This window comes from Saccopteryx leptura, chromosome X (assembly GCF_036850995.1).
Source record: "Saccopteryx leptura isolate mSacLep1 chromosome X, mSacLep1_pri_phased_curated, whole genome shotgun sequence".
NCBI lineage: Eukaryota > Metazoa > Chordata > Mammalia > Chiroptera > Emballonuridae > Saccopteryx > Saccopteryx leptura.
Genome location: NC_089516.1, coordinates 24,125,988 through 24,147,494, shown reverse-complemented (window position 1 = coordinate 24,147,494; position 21,507 = coordinate 24,125,988). Strand labels below are relative to the sequence as shown.

General features: G+C 42.3%; 1 protein-coding gene and 1 non-coding gene across 9 annotated transcripts in view; both read left to right on the top strand.

Moving 5' to 3' along the window:
- DMD (dystrophin) overlaps positions 1-21,507 on the top strand; it is a 1,890,745-nt gene that overhangs the window by 1,485,789 nt on the left and 383,449 nt on the right. For all 8 annotated transcript variants that reach the window (XM_066356826.1, XM_066356825.1, XM_066356822.1 and 5 more), the window contains one exon: positions 19,860-20,006. In XM_066356826.1, the coding sequence (XP_066212923.1) occupies positions 19,860-20,006 (147 nt within the window). The remainder of the gene's footprint in view (positions 1-19,859; positions 20,007-21,507) is intronic.
- Positions 19,138-19,213, top strand: TRNAA-GGC (transfer RNA alanine (anticodon GGC)). The gene has a single exon. It is a non-coding gene; the product is annotated as a tRNA-Ala (tRNA).

Here is a 21,507-nt window from a genome sequence, read left to right as displayed (position 1 = left end):
TCAGCCCTGAAACGTCAAACTCTCTTAACCAGAGTGAGGCTGGAGAATCTACCACTGAGATAAATTTCTGTTTCTTTAAAGAATTGATTTTTATGATGAACTTTTTTTCTTCAGATGGTTAAGCCTGCCACTCTGACTTCACAACACACTTGTTTTTAGAAGTCTTATTACACGGGATTTTTCATTATTGTAAACTCAGTGAGCTCCTTTAAAACTTTTCCCCATTGAATATGTAAATGCCATCATTGATCTTAACATGGCATTAGACAAGTTAGCAAAGAGAATAAAGTCAATTTACCAGCAATACATGTCAAAGTACCATAATTAAATAGAAACTAAAGTGACTAAGAAAAGTAAGCAATGTATTGGTTTATTTTTTAGAACCAGTGACAAATCACCACCAAGTCTCACTTTATTTACTTCCCACTTTAAAACATTTTAACCCAATTTAAAATCTGTGCAATTGCTGTGAATCTAAATTCTATTAGGTCTCATTACATAATACCCATTTAATTGCCCTGTGGTTTAAGGCTCTTGCCTGTCCCCAGGACAAGTAAGCCACATGCAACACTTCACTTACTTCACCCACTACTTGTCATTTGGTTGCTGGTCTCCACATATCTCTAGGAGGGACAGAGAACGGTTGGTTGTTTTCAACATACACCACCCCCATACTAGAATCGCCACAAGCATTATCCAATATAATGACGGTTGTGCCTCCAATAAAGCACAAGATTAAAAGAAATATAAGTTAAGTAAGTGAACGTAAGTTCTATTGGCCCTTTGGCTTAAAGCAGTGAATAAAACAGTACCTTTGGAACAGAGTGCTGACATTTTGTTCTAAAGGTTGAAGGAAGACATTTTCAAGGTTGTGTCTGTGTTAGAATACCCTGGGGTTTGTGGTTGAATGGCATATGCAAGATGGGTCTTAGTGAAGTCTGACCCACTTTGTCCCCCCCAAATATCTTGAATTCTTACTGAAAAGATTATTTTTAAAGACTTTAAACCCTTTTTTCAACTGGAATAGTATTCTTCATTAGATAATTAATACAGAATCACTCCAACAGATTTTTAAGAATACTGTCATATTCCCTTTTTGAACAAGAAAAATATCTATTACTATTAAAGTATGATTTCTTTGTTGAATACTAATCACTTTTTTAAAGGCTGGACTTGACCAATGACTTTGAATTTTTTTTAAATAACATTTGAATACATTGATTAAAGAGTTTGACACATGGACATGTTTGTATATGTAGTAATTTATTCATCATTCACATGTGATTAAGTAGATATCATCATAGCAGTTGTTATAACAGAACATAACAGGAAATGAATGTAGGTCTTAGGATGTGCTCACAAAAACTAAAGGAATATTTTAAAGTAAAAGTCCTCAATATATGGTGAAAAAAAAGTGAAAATATGCGTACATCAAGGGAAAAATAATAACCACTAATATATCTGGACGACATCATTGGTTGGGAGCAATGCTTTATTTTAGACTTTGTTTTCAAACTAGGAATGTGATGAAAGGAAGATGAACCATTATAAAAAAAATTACCAATCTAATTTTTAAACATGCTATTGCATAGAATTTAATAAAGAAAATTCCATTTATGCTCATTTCATTTCACTTTGAGGAGTTGAACATGTTCTTCTGTAGTTCTGTTTGTAAGAGAGAAAGGCATTTTGGAAAGATTAAGTAAAAACTTTTATTAAATTCAGGAGCTACATAATCTGACAGTAAAAGTGGATATTAAAAGGAATACTGCGATCCTCTTTGGTCCTCTTCCACTTAATTATTTTTAAATCAGCTCTTAGAAAAGTTACAGCCATCTCTGATTCAGTTCTGCTTTCGTATGTCTAAGTTGATAAGAATATATTGAATGGAAAATCAAATCAGCAAAAAATAAATCTATTTTGTTTTAATAGTGAGTGCCTTCCCCTTAGAAGTAAAATTAAATAAATGTGCCCAGTATAAAGCAAACTCAGTGTAGCATATTGCACAGGTAACTCACAACCCTAGATTACTCTATTAATCATGATTTATACATGCAGAAATAGCTTGATTTATTTAAATAGAGAAAAAAGAATCTCTTGGTAACTACTGTATACAATACCATCATTTTGTCCTGCATTTTCTTGGTCAAGATGTTGCATTTTGTAGTTATGGAATTTGTAAGCCTGTGTAATAACAATCATCATTTAAATGAAATTTTACCCATTAGAGTTAAGCTGCATGATCATAGAAATTTGGTCTGTTCTGTGCACTGCTATGTCCCTAGTGCCTGGAACATTCCCTAGCATATAATAGTCACTCAGTAAGATTTTTTTTTTTGAATGGTGAATAAATAAGCATTCACAGAAGCAGAGGGCAAAAAGCTCACTTTCACATACATAAGACTTTTCAAAATTATTTTAGGGATAATTTTCTCCCAATTTGCCACCATCTAGTTTTTGGGCAATCTTACTTCTTGCCCAAGTCTACAAACACTCATTGTCACTTTCTTCTTCTTTCCAAAATGACAACAAGCTTACACTGATTTACTTGCGATTTTCCAGTCTAACATGCCCCATCCGGGTGAATGTGCTTTTCCTGTTGCCCTCAGTGGATGACTTCAGTCACCTTATCTATGCAGGAACTCTCTTGTGACCTGTCTCAACCTTCTTTCCACATTCCAAAACCCAGTGACACAACTTCTCAGCATGATTACATTGTTGTTTTGTTGTTGTTACCTTGTTTCTTAATAACCCACTAAATTGTATATGTCTGCTAATGACTCTGAGTCTGTTGAGAGTTCCATTTTCCCAGTGCATAGTAGATAAATACATAGTACATATAGGCATAGTATATACTTGATATAAAATAAGTGTTTTCTAGTGAATAGCAAATAAATCTAACTGCAAGAGTTGCTAAGAGAATATGCCCTTTGCAGAAACCTTCATTATCTGCGTTGCACGAGCCAGCTCATTCAAATCCACCACCATCTCGCTCCAAGAAAATGTTCACAATCTGTCTTCTACAACCACCTTGTCTTTACGCTTTAACTTAATAAAGACTGTTCTTCCCCAGACACGTTAATCTTTCCCACTTCTTTCTCTTTGTTCAAGCTCTGGACAAATATCTTTCCTCCTCCCACCATGCTTCCTCTTCCCACCATATTTCCTCTTCCTTTATCAGTTTCATGTACTCACATCCCAATGCCTAGTTCAAGGAGACCTTACAAAGTTACGTGATAGAGCAGGGGTCGGGAACCTTTTGGGCTGAGAGAGCCATGAACGCCACATATTTTAAAATGTAATTCCGTGAGAGCCATACAACGACCCGTGTATGTTACGCGTTATCCAATAAAAATTTGCTGTTGTCCCGGAGGACAGGTGTGATTGGCTCCAGCCATCCACAACTATGAACATGAGCGGTAGGAAATGAATGGATTGTAATACATGAGAATGTTTTATATTTTTAACGTTATTATTTTTTTTTTATTAAAGATTTGTCTGCGAGCCAAATGCAGCCATCAAAAGAGCCACATCTGGCTCGTGAGCCATAGGTTCCTGACCCCTGGGCTAGAGCAATGAGGGAAGACAGGTTTCCCCTGGGGTGATTTTAGAAGTTGGCTCTAAAGATGCAGCTACCAAGAAAAGATCTTACTGTGTGGCGGTCTCATGGAGGAATGTCTCACCGTCTGCTTTGCAGAATAGCCCTGAACTCTGTTGAATAGGGCCTCATGTGACTTTGTATTCTCTGTGTTGTCTGACACAATGCTTCATTGGTTGAAGGTGGAGTAAAAGAAGGAAAAATAGATTCAGCCTTCTCATTTATCTTTACAACACCCCAGATGTCTCCATCTTACTTATCCCCTTTTTACACAAGTGGAATGCATGGGAAATATTTGTAAATGAACTTTTTCTTTAGAGGGAATATCCCAAAAATGAAGGAGGGAAGAGAGAAAGACACAACACACACACACACACACACACACACACACACACACACACACACAGATCACCCATCATCTCAACATTTATAATGCCAATTCCTGCCAGTGCCTCTTTAGCTAAAATAGAAGAAGGGACCTCTTTCTTTTTTTTTTTTTTTTTTTTTTTTTTTTTTTGTATTTTTCTGAAGCCGAAAATGGGGAGAGACAGTCAGACAGACTCCCGCATGCGCCCGACTGGGATCCACCCGGCACGCCCACCAGGGGCTACGCTCTGCCCACCAGGGGGCGATGCTCTGCCCCTCCGGGGCGTCGCTCTGCCGTGACCAGAGCCACTCTAGCGCCTGGGGCAGAGGCCAAGGAGCCATCCCCAGCGCCTGGGCCATCTCTGCTCCAATGGAGCCTTGGCTGCGGGAGGGGAAGAGAGAGGCAGAGAGGAAGGAGGGGGGGGTGGAGAAGCAAATGGACGCTTCCCCTATGTGCCCTGGCCGGGAATTAAACCCGGGTTCCCCGCACGCCAGGCTGACGCTCTACCGCTGAGCCAACCGGCCAGGGCGGGACCTCTTTCTTTGAAGAGGTCTTCAGCCTGAGAGCCAAGGCGCACCAATTCAGTAATGGAGCCCAGGTTGGATTTCAACCCTCTTTGGCCCCTTGGCCAGGCCACTATACAATTCCATGTAGAGACCCTGGTGATTTAGTTTTCATGTCTTTTCCTATATGACTATTTTTTCATGCTTTTATTCAGTCTTTTCAAAATGCCGTCCAGAAGGCTGCCCCAAGTGTATCCCCATCAGTGGAACACTTTTTTTTAGATAGATTATTCCCCCCTTCTTTCCACTTGTTCAGTTTTATGAAAAGTCCCTGGTTGGTACCAAAAGCTGGAATGTTATGTTCCTGCTCAAAGGGTTAGAGGGGCTTTAGAAATTAGCCCATGCTCCAACAGAACATAAATAAAATAATAGATCTGAAGAATTTAGGTAGAGAACCTGAAGGAAATGAGCCAGTTCCTTTTAGTTAGGAACGCAGTGTCAGATTTCTGTAGGAGACTGTTTATGAAGCAATTTGAGAATAACTGTCAGTCTAAAGTTTTTAGTGATTAGTACAAAAATGCCTAATTCTCTCAACAATTTGTCTGTTTTTGACTGTTTATTTTTAATAAAAATATATCAAGAGATTGTCATGTAATAGATGCAAGCATACCATGGTGAAAAAAATAATATAGAAAAAGCCTGACCAGGCAGTGGCTCAGTGGATAGAGCATCAGACTGGGGCACAGAGGACCCAAGTTCGAGAACTCAAGGTCACTGGCTTGAGCATAGGCTCACCAACTCGAGTGCGAGGTTGCTGGCTCTAGTGTGGGATCATAGACAAGACCCCATGGTCACTGGCTTGAGCCCGCGGTCACTGGCTTGAGCCCAGGTTGCTGGCTTGAACCCAAGGTCACTGGCTTAAGCAAGGGGTCACTCACTCTGCTGGAGCCCCCCGGTCAAGGCACATATGAGAAAGCAATCAATGAACAACTAAGGCACTGCAATGAAGAATTGATGTTTCTTATCTCCCTTCCTGTCTGTCTGTCCCTCTCATTGACTCTCTCTTTGTCACACAAAAGAAACCCAAAAAACAAAATAAAACAACAACAAAAATATATGTATATGGATATATATTTGCCTTAATGAAGATTAGGATCTTGAGAATGGAGACAATGAATTAATAAATAGGCATATAAATGTGTACATACAAATTGTGATCAATGCTAAGAGGGAAAATAAGGTCCTGAGAGTGAGAAAAATGGGGGGGGAGAGCTTGCTTTAGGTAGGGCAGCTAGGGACAGGCTGCTGGCACAGTCACATTAACTGAGATACGAGACATGTGAACAGAAGCCAGTGAGGCAAAGAGCAGAAATGTAAAACTCCAGGTTGAGGGAGCTGCATGCATGAAGAATGAACTTGTGCCTGGCAAATATTTCTTAACACAGAGACTATTAAAAAATCAATAAATTTACTTTATCAAAATTGAAAACTTGATCTTCAAAAGATACTGCTACAAAAATGAAAAAGATTAGCCCTGGACGGCTGGTTCAGTAGATAGAGCGTTGACTCAGCGTGGAGATGTCGTTAGTTCGATCTCTGGTCAGGGCACAGAGAAGCGACCATCTGTTTCTTTCCCCTCCCTCTACCCCTTCTCTCTCTCGTCCCCTCCCACAACCAGTGGCTCCATTGGGTTGAGTGTCAGCCTCAGGCGCTGAGGACAGCTTGGTTAGTTCGAGCATCAGCCCCAGACAGGGGTTGCCAGGTGGATCCTGGTCAGGGCAGTGTGGGAACCTGTCTCTCTATCTCCGATCCTCTCACTTAACAAACTATAGAAATGATCCCTGAATGTATAGTCTTTCCTCTCACTGGAAGAAAAGAGAAAGAAAAGGAGGGAGGGAGAGAGGGAGGGAAGGAATGGGGGGAGGAGAAAGGGGGGAGAGAGGAGAGGGGAAGGGATGGAGGTTCTCCTGTGTGCCCTGACCGGAAATCGAACCCGGGACTTCTACACATTAGGCTGATGCTCTACCACTGAGCAAACCGGCCAGTGCCTGTAGAAATTAAATACATGAAAGAATATTAACAATATTATAAATGTTGATAAATAAAGAGAATAAGCTTGGTGAATTCTAGGAACACAGCATGTTCTAAATTCTTGTTAAAAATGCCAAATTCTTAGGCCCATTCTGGACTTACTGAATCAGAAACACTGAGGTAAGCCTTGGCCAGGTACTCGGTTGGTTAGAGCGCCATCTCGATACACCAAGGTTGCAGGTTCGGTCCCTGGTCAGGGCGCATACAAGAATCAACCCATAAATGCATAAATAAATAAGTAGGATAACAATTCCATGTCTCTCTCTCTCTCTCCCTCCCATCCTCTCCCTCTCTCTCTCCCTTTCTCTCTCTCCCTCCTTCCTTTCTCTCTCTCTCTTAAAAAAAATAACACTGGTGTGGAATTCAGAAATCTTGTTAACAAGCCCTCCAAATGATTATGCTGTGGATTATTATTAGAGAACTACTGTGTTGGGAAGGGTGAGAGACACGGCACCTCTAGGCAGGGACAGTGGTGGTGGTAAATGTGGGCACAGACCATGAACATGTTAGACTGGCAGAAACTTTTGCAAATTCAAAACACCTGTTAAGTCCAAAACTTAATCTGTCTCAAATAACTCCCAAATTTGAATATCAGTGTCCTTGTGGTTGATGTGTTCATGGTTTATGAATTATTACTTATCCTTAAATAAGGAAACACATTTCATTAGCTTCTATTTTGCTTGAAGTTTTGTCACATATAGTTAAATTTTCTCAAGGAGAAAATATTGGCATTTCTTCTGTTTCCTTAGCAGCCTAAACACATGGCCTGGTTAAGTGATTTATTTATACTCCTTAGAGACCTTTTTATTTTAATTGTGCGTATTTTGCAGCTTGCCTCTGTAAAATGCTCATGAATTACCTTTATTTGTTTTAAATTGTGTCACTAGAAAGCTATGAAAAATTTGGTATGTTTTGGGGTTCTTTTTTGGTTTGGTATTTGGTATTGTTTTGGTGTTTGGTTTGTTTGCTTTTTTCCCTGTAAAGGAGAAATAATTAGCAGTCAGAGTTAGGGTTATAAAACAAGGATCCAAGGAAATTAAAGTAACAAAGATGTGTACAACTTGTTCTTATAAGTAAAAGCCTTTCCTTGGTGACCAGTGTTGTCCTGCTTCTCATTTCCAATTTATATTTGTGAAGGCAAAATGAACAGCATGAATAAAAGCAAAGAAGCTGGACACGATTAGTGTGGAAAGAGTATAATTCAGCTTTTACTTTAGGAATGTTGGGTTATAAGCTTCATAGTGAAGCCATGTACTAGAAGATGAAGAATTGGGACGGATGCAAATAGAAAATGTTTTGTAAAAAAGAATTTATGCTTTTGTGTTTGGGTGTGCATTCTTTTCCAATAATACAAAAAGAAGCTAGGGATCATTTTTCATTTAAAAAAAGGAAAACAGCATTCTGCCCTGGCTGGATAGTTCAGTTGGTTGGAGCGTCGTCCTGGAATGCAGAAGTTGCAAGTTCAATTCCCTGGTGGTCCGGGCACCTATAGGAGCAGCTTGATGTTCCTGCCTCTCTCAAAAAAAAAATTAGGCCCTGGCCGGTTGGCTCAGCGGTAGGGCGTCGGCCTGGCGTGCAGGGGACCTGGGTTCGGTTCCCGGCCAGGGCACACGGGAGAGGCGCCCATTTGCTTCTCCATCCCCCCCCCCTTCCTCTCTGTCTCTCTCTTCCCCTCCCGCAGCTGAGGATCCATTGGAGCAAGGATGGCCTGGGCGCTGGGGATGGCTCGTTGGCCTCTGCCCCAGGCTCTGGAGTGGCTCTGGTCGTGGCAGAGCGACGCCCCGGAGGGGCAGAGCATCGCCCCCTGGTGGGCAGAGCGTTGCCCCTGGTGGGCGTGCCGGGTGGTTCCCGGTCAGGCGCATGCGGGAGTCTGTCTGGCTGTCTCTCCCCGTTTCCAGCTTCAGAAAAATACCGACTAGAAATTATTTTTAAAAAAAATAGTAAATAAATAAAAGAAATTAATGAAAGAAAGAAAAGGAAGAACGAGTATTTTTTATGGAAAAAAAAACCCAGCAGTTAATTCCTGTTCTTTTAAAGCCACAAATTTGGAACTGTAGTGTCTCTGAGAGGAAACCATAGTTAAAATATACTTACTGACAATTGCTTGGCAAAAAAAGCACCGAATTTTTTGTAACTTCAAAGATCACATTGTTTTCCTAAATTTTTCTTATTTAACCCCCCCTCAAGTCATCCTGATTATGCTACATCTAGGTCATTAGTTCTGAATCTGTTTCATTATGTATGTCCTTATTGTGTTTGCTTGTCAAAAGTGATCATGCCGGCCCTGGCCGGTTGGCTCAGTGGTAGAGCGTCGGCCTGGCGTGCAGAAGTCCCGGGTTCGATTCCCGGCCAGGGCACACAGGAGAAGCGCCCATCTGCTTCTCCACCCCTCCCCCTCCTTCCTCTCTGTCTCTCTCTTCCTCTCCCACAGCCGAGGCTCCACTGGAGCAAAGATGGCCCGGGCGCTGGGGATGGCTCCTCGGCCTCTGCCCCAGGCGCTAGAGTGGCTCTGGTTGCGGCAGAGAGACGCCCCGGAGGGGCAGAGCATCGCCCCCTGGTGGGAAGAGCGTCGCCCCCTGGTGGGTGGGCATGCCGGGTGGATCCCAGTCGGGCGCATGCAGGAGTCTGTCTGACTGTCTCTCCCCGTTTCCGGCTTCAGAAAAATACAGAAAAAAAAAAGTGATCATGCCCAAATATGGAAATGTACAAGATTTGCCCTGAAATCTGAATGCAGGGAAGCAGTGGAAAGAAATAGCGTAACATCTTACCTTGAGGCTACCACAATAAAAACTGATGCTGGAGTGGAATGCACTCACATCTCTATTAAAAAAAAAAAAAAGTACATGTTTCAGTGGCATAATTTATTGTCGAGACTGTCTCCACCAGAGGCAAAAAGTGATACTAAAGACAGAGGGATGTACTTATTCAATCTGTAAACTACATCCTCTGTCTTAGCTCCACATCATAATCCCTCAGTATGCGGCAGAAGTCAAGGACTAAATCTTACGGAAAGGATGGCATATCTCAGTTTTGTTAAACATCTATGGAATTGGCCCTGTCCAGTGACTCAGTGGATAGAGCATTGGCCCAGCATATTTACGTCTGGGTTCGATTACTGGTCAGGCACACAGAGGAAGCGACCATCTGCTTCTCCCCCTTCCCTCTCCCCTTCTCTCCCTCTTACCCTCCTGCACCCAGTGGCTCCATTGGTTCAAGTGTTGCCTCAGGCGCTAATGATAGCTCTGTTAGAGCTCATCAGCCTCAACCGCTAAAAATAGCTCAGTACTCAAGCATCAGCCTCAGATGAGGATGCCAGGTGGATCCAGGTTGGGGTGCATGCAGGAGTCTGCCTCACTATCTTTCCTCCTCTCACCTAAAAAAAAAAATTTATGAGATAGCCCCATAATGTTGGTAATGAAATAAACCTCTTGCAAGAAAAAACAAATGTACCTGAGCTCTGGAGCCTAAGGGTAAAGGAGGCTGGGGGCATGAAGCCAGTCAGTCTAGGTAGTGGATGCCTTGGCACGTCAGCCAGTTCCCCTCACTGTGCTGGTAAACTCACACTCCAGCAACTCTGTGCTGGCTGCTTAAGACTCAGTCACATTCTTTTCCAGGAAACCTCCCTCAGCCAAAAGAAAGTCACCTTGCCTGGGAAGTTACACTATACCTTCTCTAAGACCACCAGGGGGCGGCTAGTAGCCTGTTGAGGTAGAAAAGGAAAACCCTCGTGTATCAAGATAGGGCCCACTGTGGTGTCATTTGTGCTTCAGAACTCCCTACGGGCCCAGGCTGATGCCGGTCTCCTCCCAGGCTGATGCCGGTCTCCTCCCAGGCTGATGCCGGTCTCCTCCCAGGCTGATGCCGGTCTCCTCCGAGACCATAGCCTCACTTCGCTTTCTTCCCCTGCACCCCTGCTTCTCTCATTCCCCCTCTCTGCACAGCACTCAGACTCTGCTTCTCCAAAAGCCAGCCCAGCACAGTAGGTATCACAGAAAAAAGCTGGCCCTACATCCGGGGCACCATGCCAGGCAGGAAGCAAGCAGAATAAAGAACCAAAAACTACAGCCAACAGGGGAAGTCTCCAAGCCTGATGCACTTCATGAAAAGCTTACCTGTCTTGTCTTGTGTTTCTTTGCTGTTGGTCCAATCACATTTGAGCAGCTTATCCCTCCACCCCCATCGGGTATTTTAGAAGCTCCAGTAGGGCCTCTGATCCACTGGGCAAAGCAGAATGTGGTCTCTGACCATCTTGGACCGAGTGGCGGAGACTCACTCTCATAGGATGATGTACCCGTCCTGAAAGGCAGAAGCTATAAAACACAGCTGCACCCCCAAATCCCGGGTCCCTGGACTCTATGAGGCCTTCCCTGAGCCACAGGAAGGAGCCCAGCACCAGTATGGAAACCTGTGTTTGTGAACATGGCTTCCACGCTCTCCCCCTCCACTTCTCCCCAGAGCAGCATGAAGAATCCTGGGGGTTTTCCTGTCACCTCCTCTTCTTAGGCTATTTTTCAGTGGCTTTGGATTCCAAACCTTTGTTCAGTCAAGTTTCAGTAGAGGGAGATGCAGTTAGTCACCACTCCCTTTTTTAAGGAGCATTCATGATGTAGATTTCTCTGCCCGGGGCATGCAGCCCTAGAATGACATTTCAGCATCAGACCATCAGACCCTAGGAATTTTGAATTCCTAGTAAGTGAGATAGGACCGGTATGAGTTAGAAGGTGGAGAGTTCAGGGAGAATGCTTAATATTGCTAAAAAGAGCAGTTTTTCAGACCTTCAGTAGCACCATTAATATATATATAAATAAGGCCCTGGCTGGTTGGCTCAGCGGTAGAGTGTCGGCCCAGCGTGTGGATGTCCCGGGTTTGATTCCTGGCCAGGGCACATAGGAGAAGCACCCATCTCTCCTCTCTCTTCCCCTCCTGCAGCCACGGCTCCATTGGAGCAAAGTTGGCCCAGGCACTGAGGATGGTTCCATAGCATCCACCTCAGGTTCTAGAATGGCTCCGGTTGCAGGGGACTAACACCCCAGAGGGGCCGAGCATCGCCTCCTAGTGGACATGCCGGGTGGATCCTAGTCAGGAACATGCAGGAGTCTCTCTCTCTCTGCCTCCCCACTTCTCATTTCAGAAAAATACAAAAAATAAAAACAAAACATATAAATAAAACATTATGTATGTGTGTGATATGTATGTCATACAATTTATAAAAATACCCAAGGTTGCTGGCTTGGGCAAGGGGTCACTGACTCGGCTGGAACCCCCCCACCCTGTTTAAGGCACATATGAGAAACCAGTTAATGAACAACTAAGGAGCCACCCCTATGCATTGATGCTTCTCATCTCTCCCTTCCTGTCTATCTGTACCTATGTCTGTCTGTCTGTCTCTCTCTCTCTAAAAATAATAAATAACTATAAATAAACTCAAAACTGGCAGAGCTAAGTCACACCCCAGAGTCCCCTCTCCTTCCTGCTCGCTTGGACAGCGACTTCTGCTAGGGCTTTCCTGCATTGTCTTGGACCTCCACCGTTGAGGCCTCTTTTCTCCACATCTCCTAGCCTTAATCTTGCTTCACTGTCTTACGAATCCAGTTTAGACTCCACGGTCAGTTTTTCAGTCATGTTCCAGCTAAAATTTAAACTCCCTTCTCCCTAAGTGTTTGTGCCACAACCCCCGGACAAAACCACTGCACCAACTGTCATTTCCACGCCAGCCTAGGACCCCGTTGGAGAAGGAAAATCGGGCAGATTGGTTCTGCGAACATATGTGAGCCCTCAGCCTCAGATGGGCCCTGCACACCGTCTGGCAACCTCCCTAGTTTCTTAGGCCAGCTCCGTCTCACAGTCTCGACCACAACTAATTCAAATGTTCCCACTTACCCTTAATTTCTGTTTACATTCAATGAATATTGTTTGCACAGCAATTCTATGCCAAGTCTTTAGTTTCTGCGGGGGCTGAAAAGATATTACTTTTCCTCCCACCTTCTAAGTTCTTCTGGCAGGCTAACTATCAAATTAACAGAGACAAATTAAGAGAAAATCCAACTTTAATACATGCGCTTGGGGAACTCACAAAAGCATGAACATTCCAAAGACAGTGAGACAACACTGGGCATATAAGACATTTTGGACAGAAGAGAAAGGGGAGGTGGAGTGACTGGGGTTTTAGATTTCAGTCGTGAAAATGGGTGATTTACAGGTAGTTGAAGAACAGGGGGACACACCTGGCAGGACCATCCTTGCTAGGAAACTCAGAAACAATGGGACACCAGGTCTGTAGCTAAGGGCCCTTGCCTGAAGCCCTCTTGTTTACCATAATTACCGTATTTCCCCATCTATAAGACGCACCGTTTTCGAATAATTTGGGGTCTAAAAACTAGGTGTGTCTTATACAGTGATTGTAGCTTTTTTTACTTGCATTTCCCACTTGAGGAGTTGTATGAATTTTATGATGAGTAAGACTAGAGTTCAATAACTTTATCTAATACTTTTGTTTTTCAAATTTAGGGCCCAAATTTAAGGTGAGTCTTATACATGGGAGCATCTGATACATGGGGAAATATGGTAATTTAAGTGAGGCTAAGGGGAACAGCCTAAACCAGGCATCCCCAAACTGCAGCCGGGCAGGGCAGGCCGAATGAGGCCCCCTGAGGCCATTTATTCGGCCCCCGCCGCACTTCCGGAAGGGGCACCTCTTTCATTGGTGGTCAGTGAGAGGAGCACTGTATGTGGCGGCCCTCCAACGGTCTGAGGGACAGTGAACTGGCCCTCTGTGTAAAAGGTTTGGGGGCCCCTGGCCTAAACTCTCCCTCCTGAAGTAGGTTTCCCTGTCTGAATGTCTTGGGCAGAAGAGGGGGGTGGGTCAAAAGTCCCTTCTGAGCCTTTTGTTTCTTAATAGACAGCTTGGATCAATATCCCAAAAAGCAGCTTCAGGGAGGCAGAATTTTGATCCCTTCACTTCGTACTTTACAGAGGAATTGGAAACCCTCCCAGGAGAAGTTAATCAACTGACTCTTTCCAATCCTCCAAATTGACCTTCTTCTGTGCCTTATGGAATTGTCCCTTGACTGTCTAGTCAAAATTGCTCCCTTACAAATAACTGTTCCCTTGTTAAGAGACCACTCCTGTCTTTTGTTACAAAGTGAAAGATGACTAAAATTCTCCATCGACATTTGAACAAATCTTTAACTACCTAAGTATAAGCAACGATCTGACAGGCAATTTAGTTTCATAAAAAGAAGAAAAACTTGACATCCGACTAATGTATCATTCTAAATCAGTACTTTTACGTCTATAATCAGACAACATTTAATGAAGTGAAAATTCTGCCTGCATGAAACTAGTCATAATAAAATTAGACTTGGTTTGCTCTTTCATGGGGAACATATTCCAGATGTTTAAGTGATTCAAAGAAAAGCCACAGGATAATGGCTTCCTTCAATGTTTTCTCAATGCTTTCAAACTAGAATGAAGTCTAATGAAATTCTGGTAGGACTTAAATAGCACATCACGTGGTTCAGAGTTAACTGTACTTTTTGACATTTTACGTTTAGGGGTCAGTAATTTGAAGATAATTTCGAACGTTCAATATTAAAAGCTCTAATATTTGAAATTCAGCCAACCCCCATGTTACACCCACTGAAATGACAAGGTACCTGTATTGACTCTACATAGTACCGTATTACCCCATATATAAGGCACACCTTAATTCTGGGGCCCGAAATTTGAAAAAAAAAATGTATAACATAAAGTTATTGAACTCAAGTTTTATTCATCATAAAAGTCATACAACTCCTCATTCATGTGAAAAAGCCAGAAATGCAAGTAAAAAAAAAAATCTACAACCATTTTATAAGAAGCACCCAATTTTAGACCCCAAATTTTTCGAAACAAGGTGCGTTTTATACATGGGGATATACGGTACGTCCTGCAGTTCATTGTTGAGGGAGCTGTTCTTCCTGGTTTGTACACTTCTAGGCTTCCACAGCCCACAACAGGAAGCCGTCCTTCAGTGCTATGGAGCTGCTACCTCACCCTAAACCAAATGCCAATATGATGACTGACTTGGACACTCTCCTGCCTCCTTTTTCTCCTCTTCTTCTTTTTCTCCTCCTACCATCAGTTATACCCTTTCTTTCCTCTTCATGTGCTTGGTTCCCTGACAGTGATTTCTTGCTGGTTAACCTTCTTCAGCTGGCTCAGGCATATCACAATATCTGCACAAACTGAAGCTTCACATCAATATCTCTTTATCTGCTAACCTCCCCCAAAGCTCCATTTACCTTAACAAACTAGATAGCCTGACCAGGTGGTGCCACAGTGGATAGAGGGTTGACCTGGGACACCGAGAACCCAGATTATAAACCCCGAGGTCGCTGGCTTGAGCACAGGCTCTTCAGTTTGAGTGTGGGGTTACCAGCTTGAGCGTGGGATCGCTGGCTTGAGTCCAAAGGCTTGATCGCTGGCTTGAACCCCAAGGTCGCTGGATGGCTTGATCTGAAGGTTGCTGGCTTGAGCAGGGGGTCACTGGCTCAGCTGGTACCCCCTGGTCAAGGCACAGATGAAAAACAATCAATGAACAACTAAGGAGCTGCAACAAAGAATTAATGTTTTTCATCTTTCTCCCTTCCTGTCTGTTTGTCTGTGTCTCTATCTCTGTCTCTATCTCTTACTCTCTCATTAAAATAAAATTAAACTATACATATGGCTTTTTTTACTTCTTAATTGATGATAATACAAGTAGCAGTAGCAATGGTAGTAAAATAATGGTAACGAAAGCTTATAATAGACGAATTATTCTAATTCAGTTAAGACCTAGAGTTCAACCATTAATTGAAAAAGTAAGTTAAATCAGGGAATCATAAAAAAATATGTCTTAAACATTTTATATCATCTTAAAATAGTCATCAATATTTTAATATTATGTGGGGGTTTTGTAGTGTAAATTCACTGATTAGAGTTCTCTATAAATCACAGTGATAATGGAAACTTTTTGATTTCCAATTTCTTTAATATACACAGAGTCTATAAGGAAACAGAATTATTCTGAATACAGAATCCTTCTAAAGTTTAGATTATTTTTCCAATCATTTATGGTCTTGTCCACATCTAATTCAATAATACTTCTTTTTCTTTTTTAAGGAACTTTCCTGCTTTTCATAGAAATAATAACTCATTTTTTTAGACCTCTATTTCTTTGGTTAAGGAAATCTTTAATTAAATCATGTAATTGCAATACTAACTGGCAGAAATGGGATTGAGAACACAACTGACAGTTGTCACACACATGGCGAACAACTCAACTAATGAGAGCTAAAGACCGTGCATACTAACAGACGCCTCTGACATTTTATTTAGAGATTCTTAGAGGCCCCAGACAGCGTGTTCTGCAGAGGAATGAAGATTCTAGCTGATCTGGGGAGTCTTAAGTGGAGATCAGTTAAAAGAACTTTTATTATTATTGCTAGATACTATATGAGTGCAACACAGAAACCAAAAGATTCCATGGCAGTGGAGAGACAGAGAGAGAAAGGAGGAAGAAGGAGTAGGAGATGGAGGGAAGAAAAGGAGAGGAGAAGGGAGAGTGAGTGTTGTGATTAATTATGAGTGCTGGTGAACACACGATACAATATATATACAGCTGATGTATGACAGGATTGTATACCTGAAAGCTATATAAATGTATTAATCAATGTCATCCCAATAAATTCAATAACAAAAAAAATCATAATTATGAATCCTGGAACTTGTTTTTTAATCCCCTTAAGCTTCCAAACCATTGATGCAGCGCTAAAATCTGTGTTCAGGACTTTGGGGGAGAAAGTGAAAATCAAAATATTCTAATAAGAGACATTTGAACTGGTAGATTATGTCATCCAAAGAGAGCTGAAATCTAGACATACAGTAATTTAACTGAGATGGGTATTCAGCTCAGTGGCTAAGAGCCACACTACTGAAGGCAGGTGATTCACATCGAGGGTGAATGTGCAGCATTGTCTGGTTCTACCGGACTAGAGCTAAATGCACTCTCTGCAGTGATTTCTCCCTTACAGTTCCCACTCCTATGATATGTATTTGTGGTTACCAGGAACACGTGTTATTGTCCAGAATAGAACGCCTCCATGTTGTACTCGCTGTCCTTGTACAGGCTTCCCCCATTTTCATTTAAGAAATCTGTTTTCCAGCCTATCTATTGTATTATGCACAACACAGTGATTATGCATCGTATACCTATAAGGAAATGAAATAATCACATTTACTACCAATCCCTATAAAAACTTTTAGTTTCAAACTGATTCCTGTGACATGCCACTGACATGAAGTTGAATAAAGATGAATACATCAGATAGGATTTTCTGCATGTGAGCATTCAGCCAGAAGGGTGTCTTTGTGTTTCTTTGTTTTAATTTTTATGCATATATAATCCACATACCATAAAATTCACTCTTTTAGAGTGTACTATTCAGCAGTGTTCAGCGTATTCACAAGGCTGTGCCATCATCGCCACTGTCTAATTCCGGAATGTTTTTTTTTTCTTATTTTGAAATTAAATTTAATGGGCTGACACTGATCAATAAGCGTACGTAAGTTTCAGGTGAACATCTCTGTAGCATTTGAACTGTTGATTGCATTGTGTGCCCATCATCCAAAGTCAAATTGTTTTCCATCATTGTATATTTGTCCTTCTTTACTCCCCCTTCCACCCCGCTCTCCCTGGTCACCACTTCACTTTTATCTATGTCCATGCATCTCAGATTATATCCCGCCTATGTGTGATACATATTTGTCCCTCTTTACTTTCCTGCTCGTCAACCCCCTCCCCAACCCCTCCCCCTGGTTAATTCCAGAATATTTTCTTCCCTCCCAAAAGAAACCCCAAGATTCTTTAGTATTTTTTTTTTGTATTTTTCTGAAGCTGGAAACAGGGAGAGACAGTCAGACAGACTCCTGCATGTGCCCGACTGGGATCCACCCAGCATGCCCACCAGGGGCGACGCTCTGCCCACCAGGGGGCGATGCTCTGCCCCTCTGGGGCGTCGCTCTGTCACGACCAGAGCCACTCTAGCGCCTGGGGCAGAGGCCACAGAGCCATCCCCAGCGCCCGGGCCATCTTTGCTCCCTTGGAGCCTTGGCTGCGGGAGGGGAAGAGAGAGACAGAGAGGAAGGAGGGGGTGGGGGTGGAGAAGCAAATGGGTGCTTCTCCTATGTGCCCTGGCCGGGAATCGAACCTGGGTCCCCCACACGCCAGGCTGACGCTCTACCGCTGAGCCAACCGGCCAGGGCCTTTAGTATTTTTAATGACCACTTAAAAAAAAACTAAGTTCAACAGAGTGATTTTTCACAGTGTCTTGTGTTACCTATGAACTATATAAGTGTCTTATGCTCCGTACAACACCACATTGTAGTGGTGAGATATTCAGGTTGATTTGAGAAGATAGTGACATTCTTATTTAGGTTGTGCATACTGTTCCTTCCATTTGGAGTAGGAGGCAATAGGAGGGTTATACATGAGGTCAGTGTAAACAGATTTTTTATCAGCATAGTGAACCAGAGCAATAACACTTGCCCAGATCAAGCAAGTCAAAACAACACTATCGCCAAGTAAATGATGCTGTCCTTGTGCACAGACATTACATTACACAAATTGTTCTCCTAAAGAAGGGAATCTGTCCCCTAGAAGTTGCTCATTGGAACATTTGGACATCATCCATCATGTTAAAGATCCATAAATGTCATCTCAATAGGGTAAATATGATGCATGGTAATATCCTCCCCATATCTGCATAAAGTTCTTCTGCTCAACAGATTGTCATGATGTATTGCATCATAGAATCCCAATGTGGTGCTTTAGAGACGGCGGAAAAACCCCATGGGAGCCTCTGTAAGTCATCGCTACTAGGACTAAAGTACCAGGAGACCAGGGAGTCATCCTTAGAACTTGACAAAATACCCTAATCTCTAAATGGATCTATTTATTATGTAGTTGGTACAAAATATGAATGTAAAATTTTATGACTGAGTATATATTTTTATTGTTAAAAAAAAGATCCATTTCTGGTTGCAAAATGAGTAGAATTTAGAATCCAATAGCACTGTGTTTTTCCTGATCCTTTGCCAATCCAGAATTTCTTTGGAGAATAACGTATAACTATAGTGTAATAGTTAAGAATAAGCACTCTAAAGACAAACAGACCTGGGTATGTGTCCCAGGTTCCTCAATTTTGACCCATAGGATCTTGGATCTTGGGCAAGGTTTGATTTCTCGTATGTAAAATGAGAATTCTCCAACTATTAACCTCATAGGGTTATTGTGTAGGAATAAAATCAAATTATGGCCTGACCAGGCGGTGGCGCAGTGGATGGAGTGTCGGACTAGGATGCGGGGGACTCAGGTTGGAGACCCCGAGGTCCCAGTTTGAGTGCGTGCTCATCTGATTTGAGCAAAGCTCACCAGCTTGGACCCAAGGTCGCTGGCTTGAGCAAGGGGTTACTCGGTCTGCTGAAGGCCCACGGTCAAGGCACATATGAGAAAGCAATCAATGAACAACTGAGGTGTTGCAACGAAAAACTGATGATTGGCCCTGGCTGGTTGGCTCAGTGGTAGAGCGTCTGTCTGGCATGCAGAAGTCCCGGGTTCGATTCCCGGCCAGGGCACACAGGAGAGGCACTCATCTGCTTCTCCACCCCTCCCCCTCTCCTTCCTCTCTGTCTTTCTCTTCCCCTCCTGCAGCTGAGGCTCCATTGGAGCAAAGGATGGCCCGGGCACTGGGGATGGCTCTGTGGCCTCTGCCTCAGGTGCTAGAATGACTCTGGTTGCAACAGAGCAATGCCCCAGATGGGCAGAGCATCGCCCCCTGGTGGGCGTGCCAAGTGGATCCCGGTCGGTTGCATGCGGGAGTCTGTCTGACTGCCTCCCCGTTTTCAGCTTCAGAAAAATACAAAAAAAATAATAATTACAAAAAAAAAAGAAAAACTGATGATTGATGCTTCTCATCTCTCTTCGTTCCTGTCTGTCTGTCCTTATCTATCCCTCTCTCTGACTCTCTCTCTGTCTCTGAAAAAAAAAAATCATATTATGTGTAGGTAGAGCTCATCACAGGATTAGGCACCTAAGAAGTACTCAATAAATCGTGTTATTCACCCATTATCAAATGTTCCCTCTGGTACTACCATGATGATAGCGCTAATGTCACTGATACTGTCCCCCAAAACAGAATAAGATATCTTACAATGCCCATGTGTCTGCTTCTTGGCTTGAACTATTCTCATCTTCCGATTTGCCCTTGATTATGTCACACAGGTCCTTCGAGGAGAAATTGCGCCTCTTAAAGAGAATGTGGGCCACGTCAATGACCTCGCTCGTCAACTCACCACTTTGGGCATTCAGCTGTCACCGTACAACCTCAACGTTCTGGAAGACCTGAACACCAGATGGAAGCTTCTGCAGGTAGGCACGTGTATCAACACTGCAGTTCCTTGTGACAATAAGAGAATATACAGATAGAGCTTGTCTGTGAAGAACAATAGAAGTTACTTCTTCACATGATGTTCACAATAATATATTGTGAGTGTAGAATATTTTGTGTTATTTGATAAGTTCCTGTATAAATGTTTTCAAGCCTATTAAAATTAACTTTTATAAGTGCCTTAATGTGAGGCTTTACTATATTTGCAATATACTTGAAAGATAATAATGAATCATCATTTTAAAAAATATTAAAGTACTGGCATACAATGACTTTGTACTATTTGCTTGGATTCTTAAAATATCTTTCTCTTTGGAATCCTAATTTTAACAAAAGTCAAAGGTAAGACATTCCAAAATCTTTTAAAGAACATTGTACCACAAACCTGCACAGGGAAGTTTTTCATAGGTTTCTATATTAAATGTGGGAAATGTAAGTGTGATCAAGGTTATTTAAACTCTCTGTGCCTCAATCTTTCATCTGAAGAAAATGGAGATATTAAACATTTCTAAAATTTTGGTTCATTATTAGGGCAAGTAAGTCAAAACACATGGAAAGTGCTTGGAACAGTCCTAGTCTCATGGTAACCCTGTACAAATTCCATCTCTTGGTGCTATTGCAGTCCTAATTATTGCTATTATAGCATACAGATTTTGGAATGAGACTTACCAAGTGACCTTGAGAGTCACTTGACCTTTCTGATAGTTTTCTCATCTCTACATGCTTGCTGCAATATTAAGTGAACTAATTCATGTGGAGTTGTTAGTATGGGACCTGGCTCTAGTGGTGGGATTCAAAGAATTTAACAATCGGTTCTCTGCCCTAATGACCATGTTAAGTACTATAAAAAAACAGTGTACCAAAGGTAGTTTATTATTTTATGCATTTAATACTTAAACAAGAACAATAAAAGAGGTACACAAAACTAGATTATGTTATGAGTTTTAAAATATTAATGAAAAATATTAAATAATATTTGACAAAAAACAATAAAACTGTTATTTAAAATATTTCCGTATTGCTTCTTGGTTGGCATCCTCATTTGCCATTTTTTTCATATATGGGCAGAATGAACATTCCTACGGGCGCTTAGAATATGCTGTTGCGCAGATGAACGTTAAAAAAGAATAAGGAATGTAAATTTGTGATTTCCACATTGGGCGGCTGCCCAGGCACCCACCTTAGAGACAACCCTGATTACAAGGGCCGTTTTAACAATCGGTTCACCAAACTCAACAAAAAATTAGATGTCGGTGCTGCCAAACTGGTGTGAACCAGCTGAATGCCACCACAACCTGGTTCATAGTAAGAACTCAGAAAACGTGATGTTGGACAGGCTCTGTCAACATGTCCCGTCTGTGAAGGACACTAGGACACTGCATTATACCTCAAAACCCTAGAACGGGTTTACCCACAGAATTGGAGAATTATTTTCTCTCCTCTTTCCAATTTTATAGGATGCGGAGTGTATGCTACTGAGGA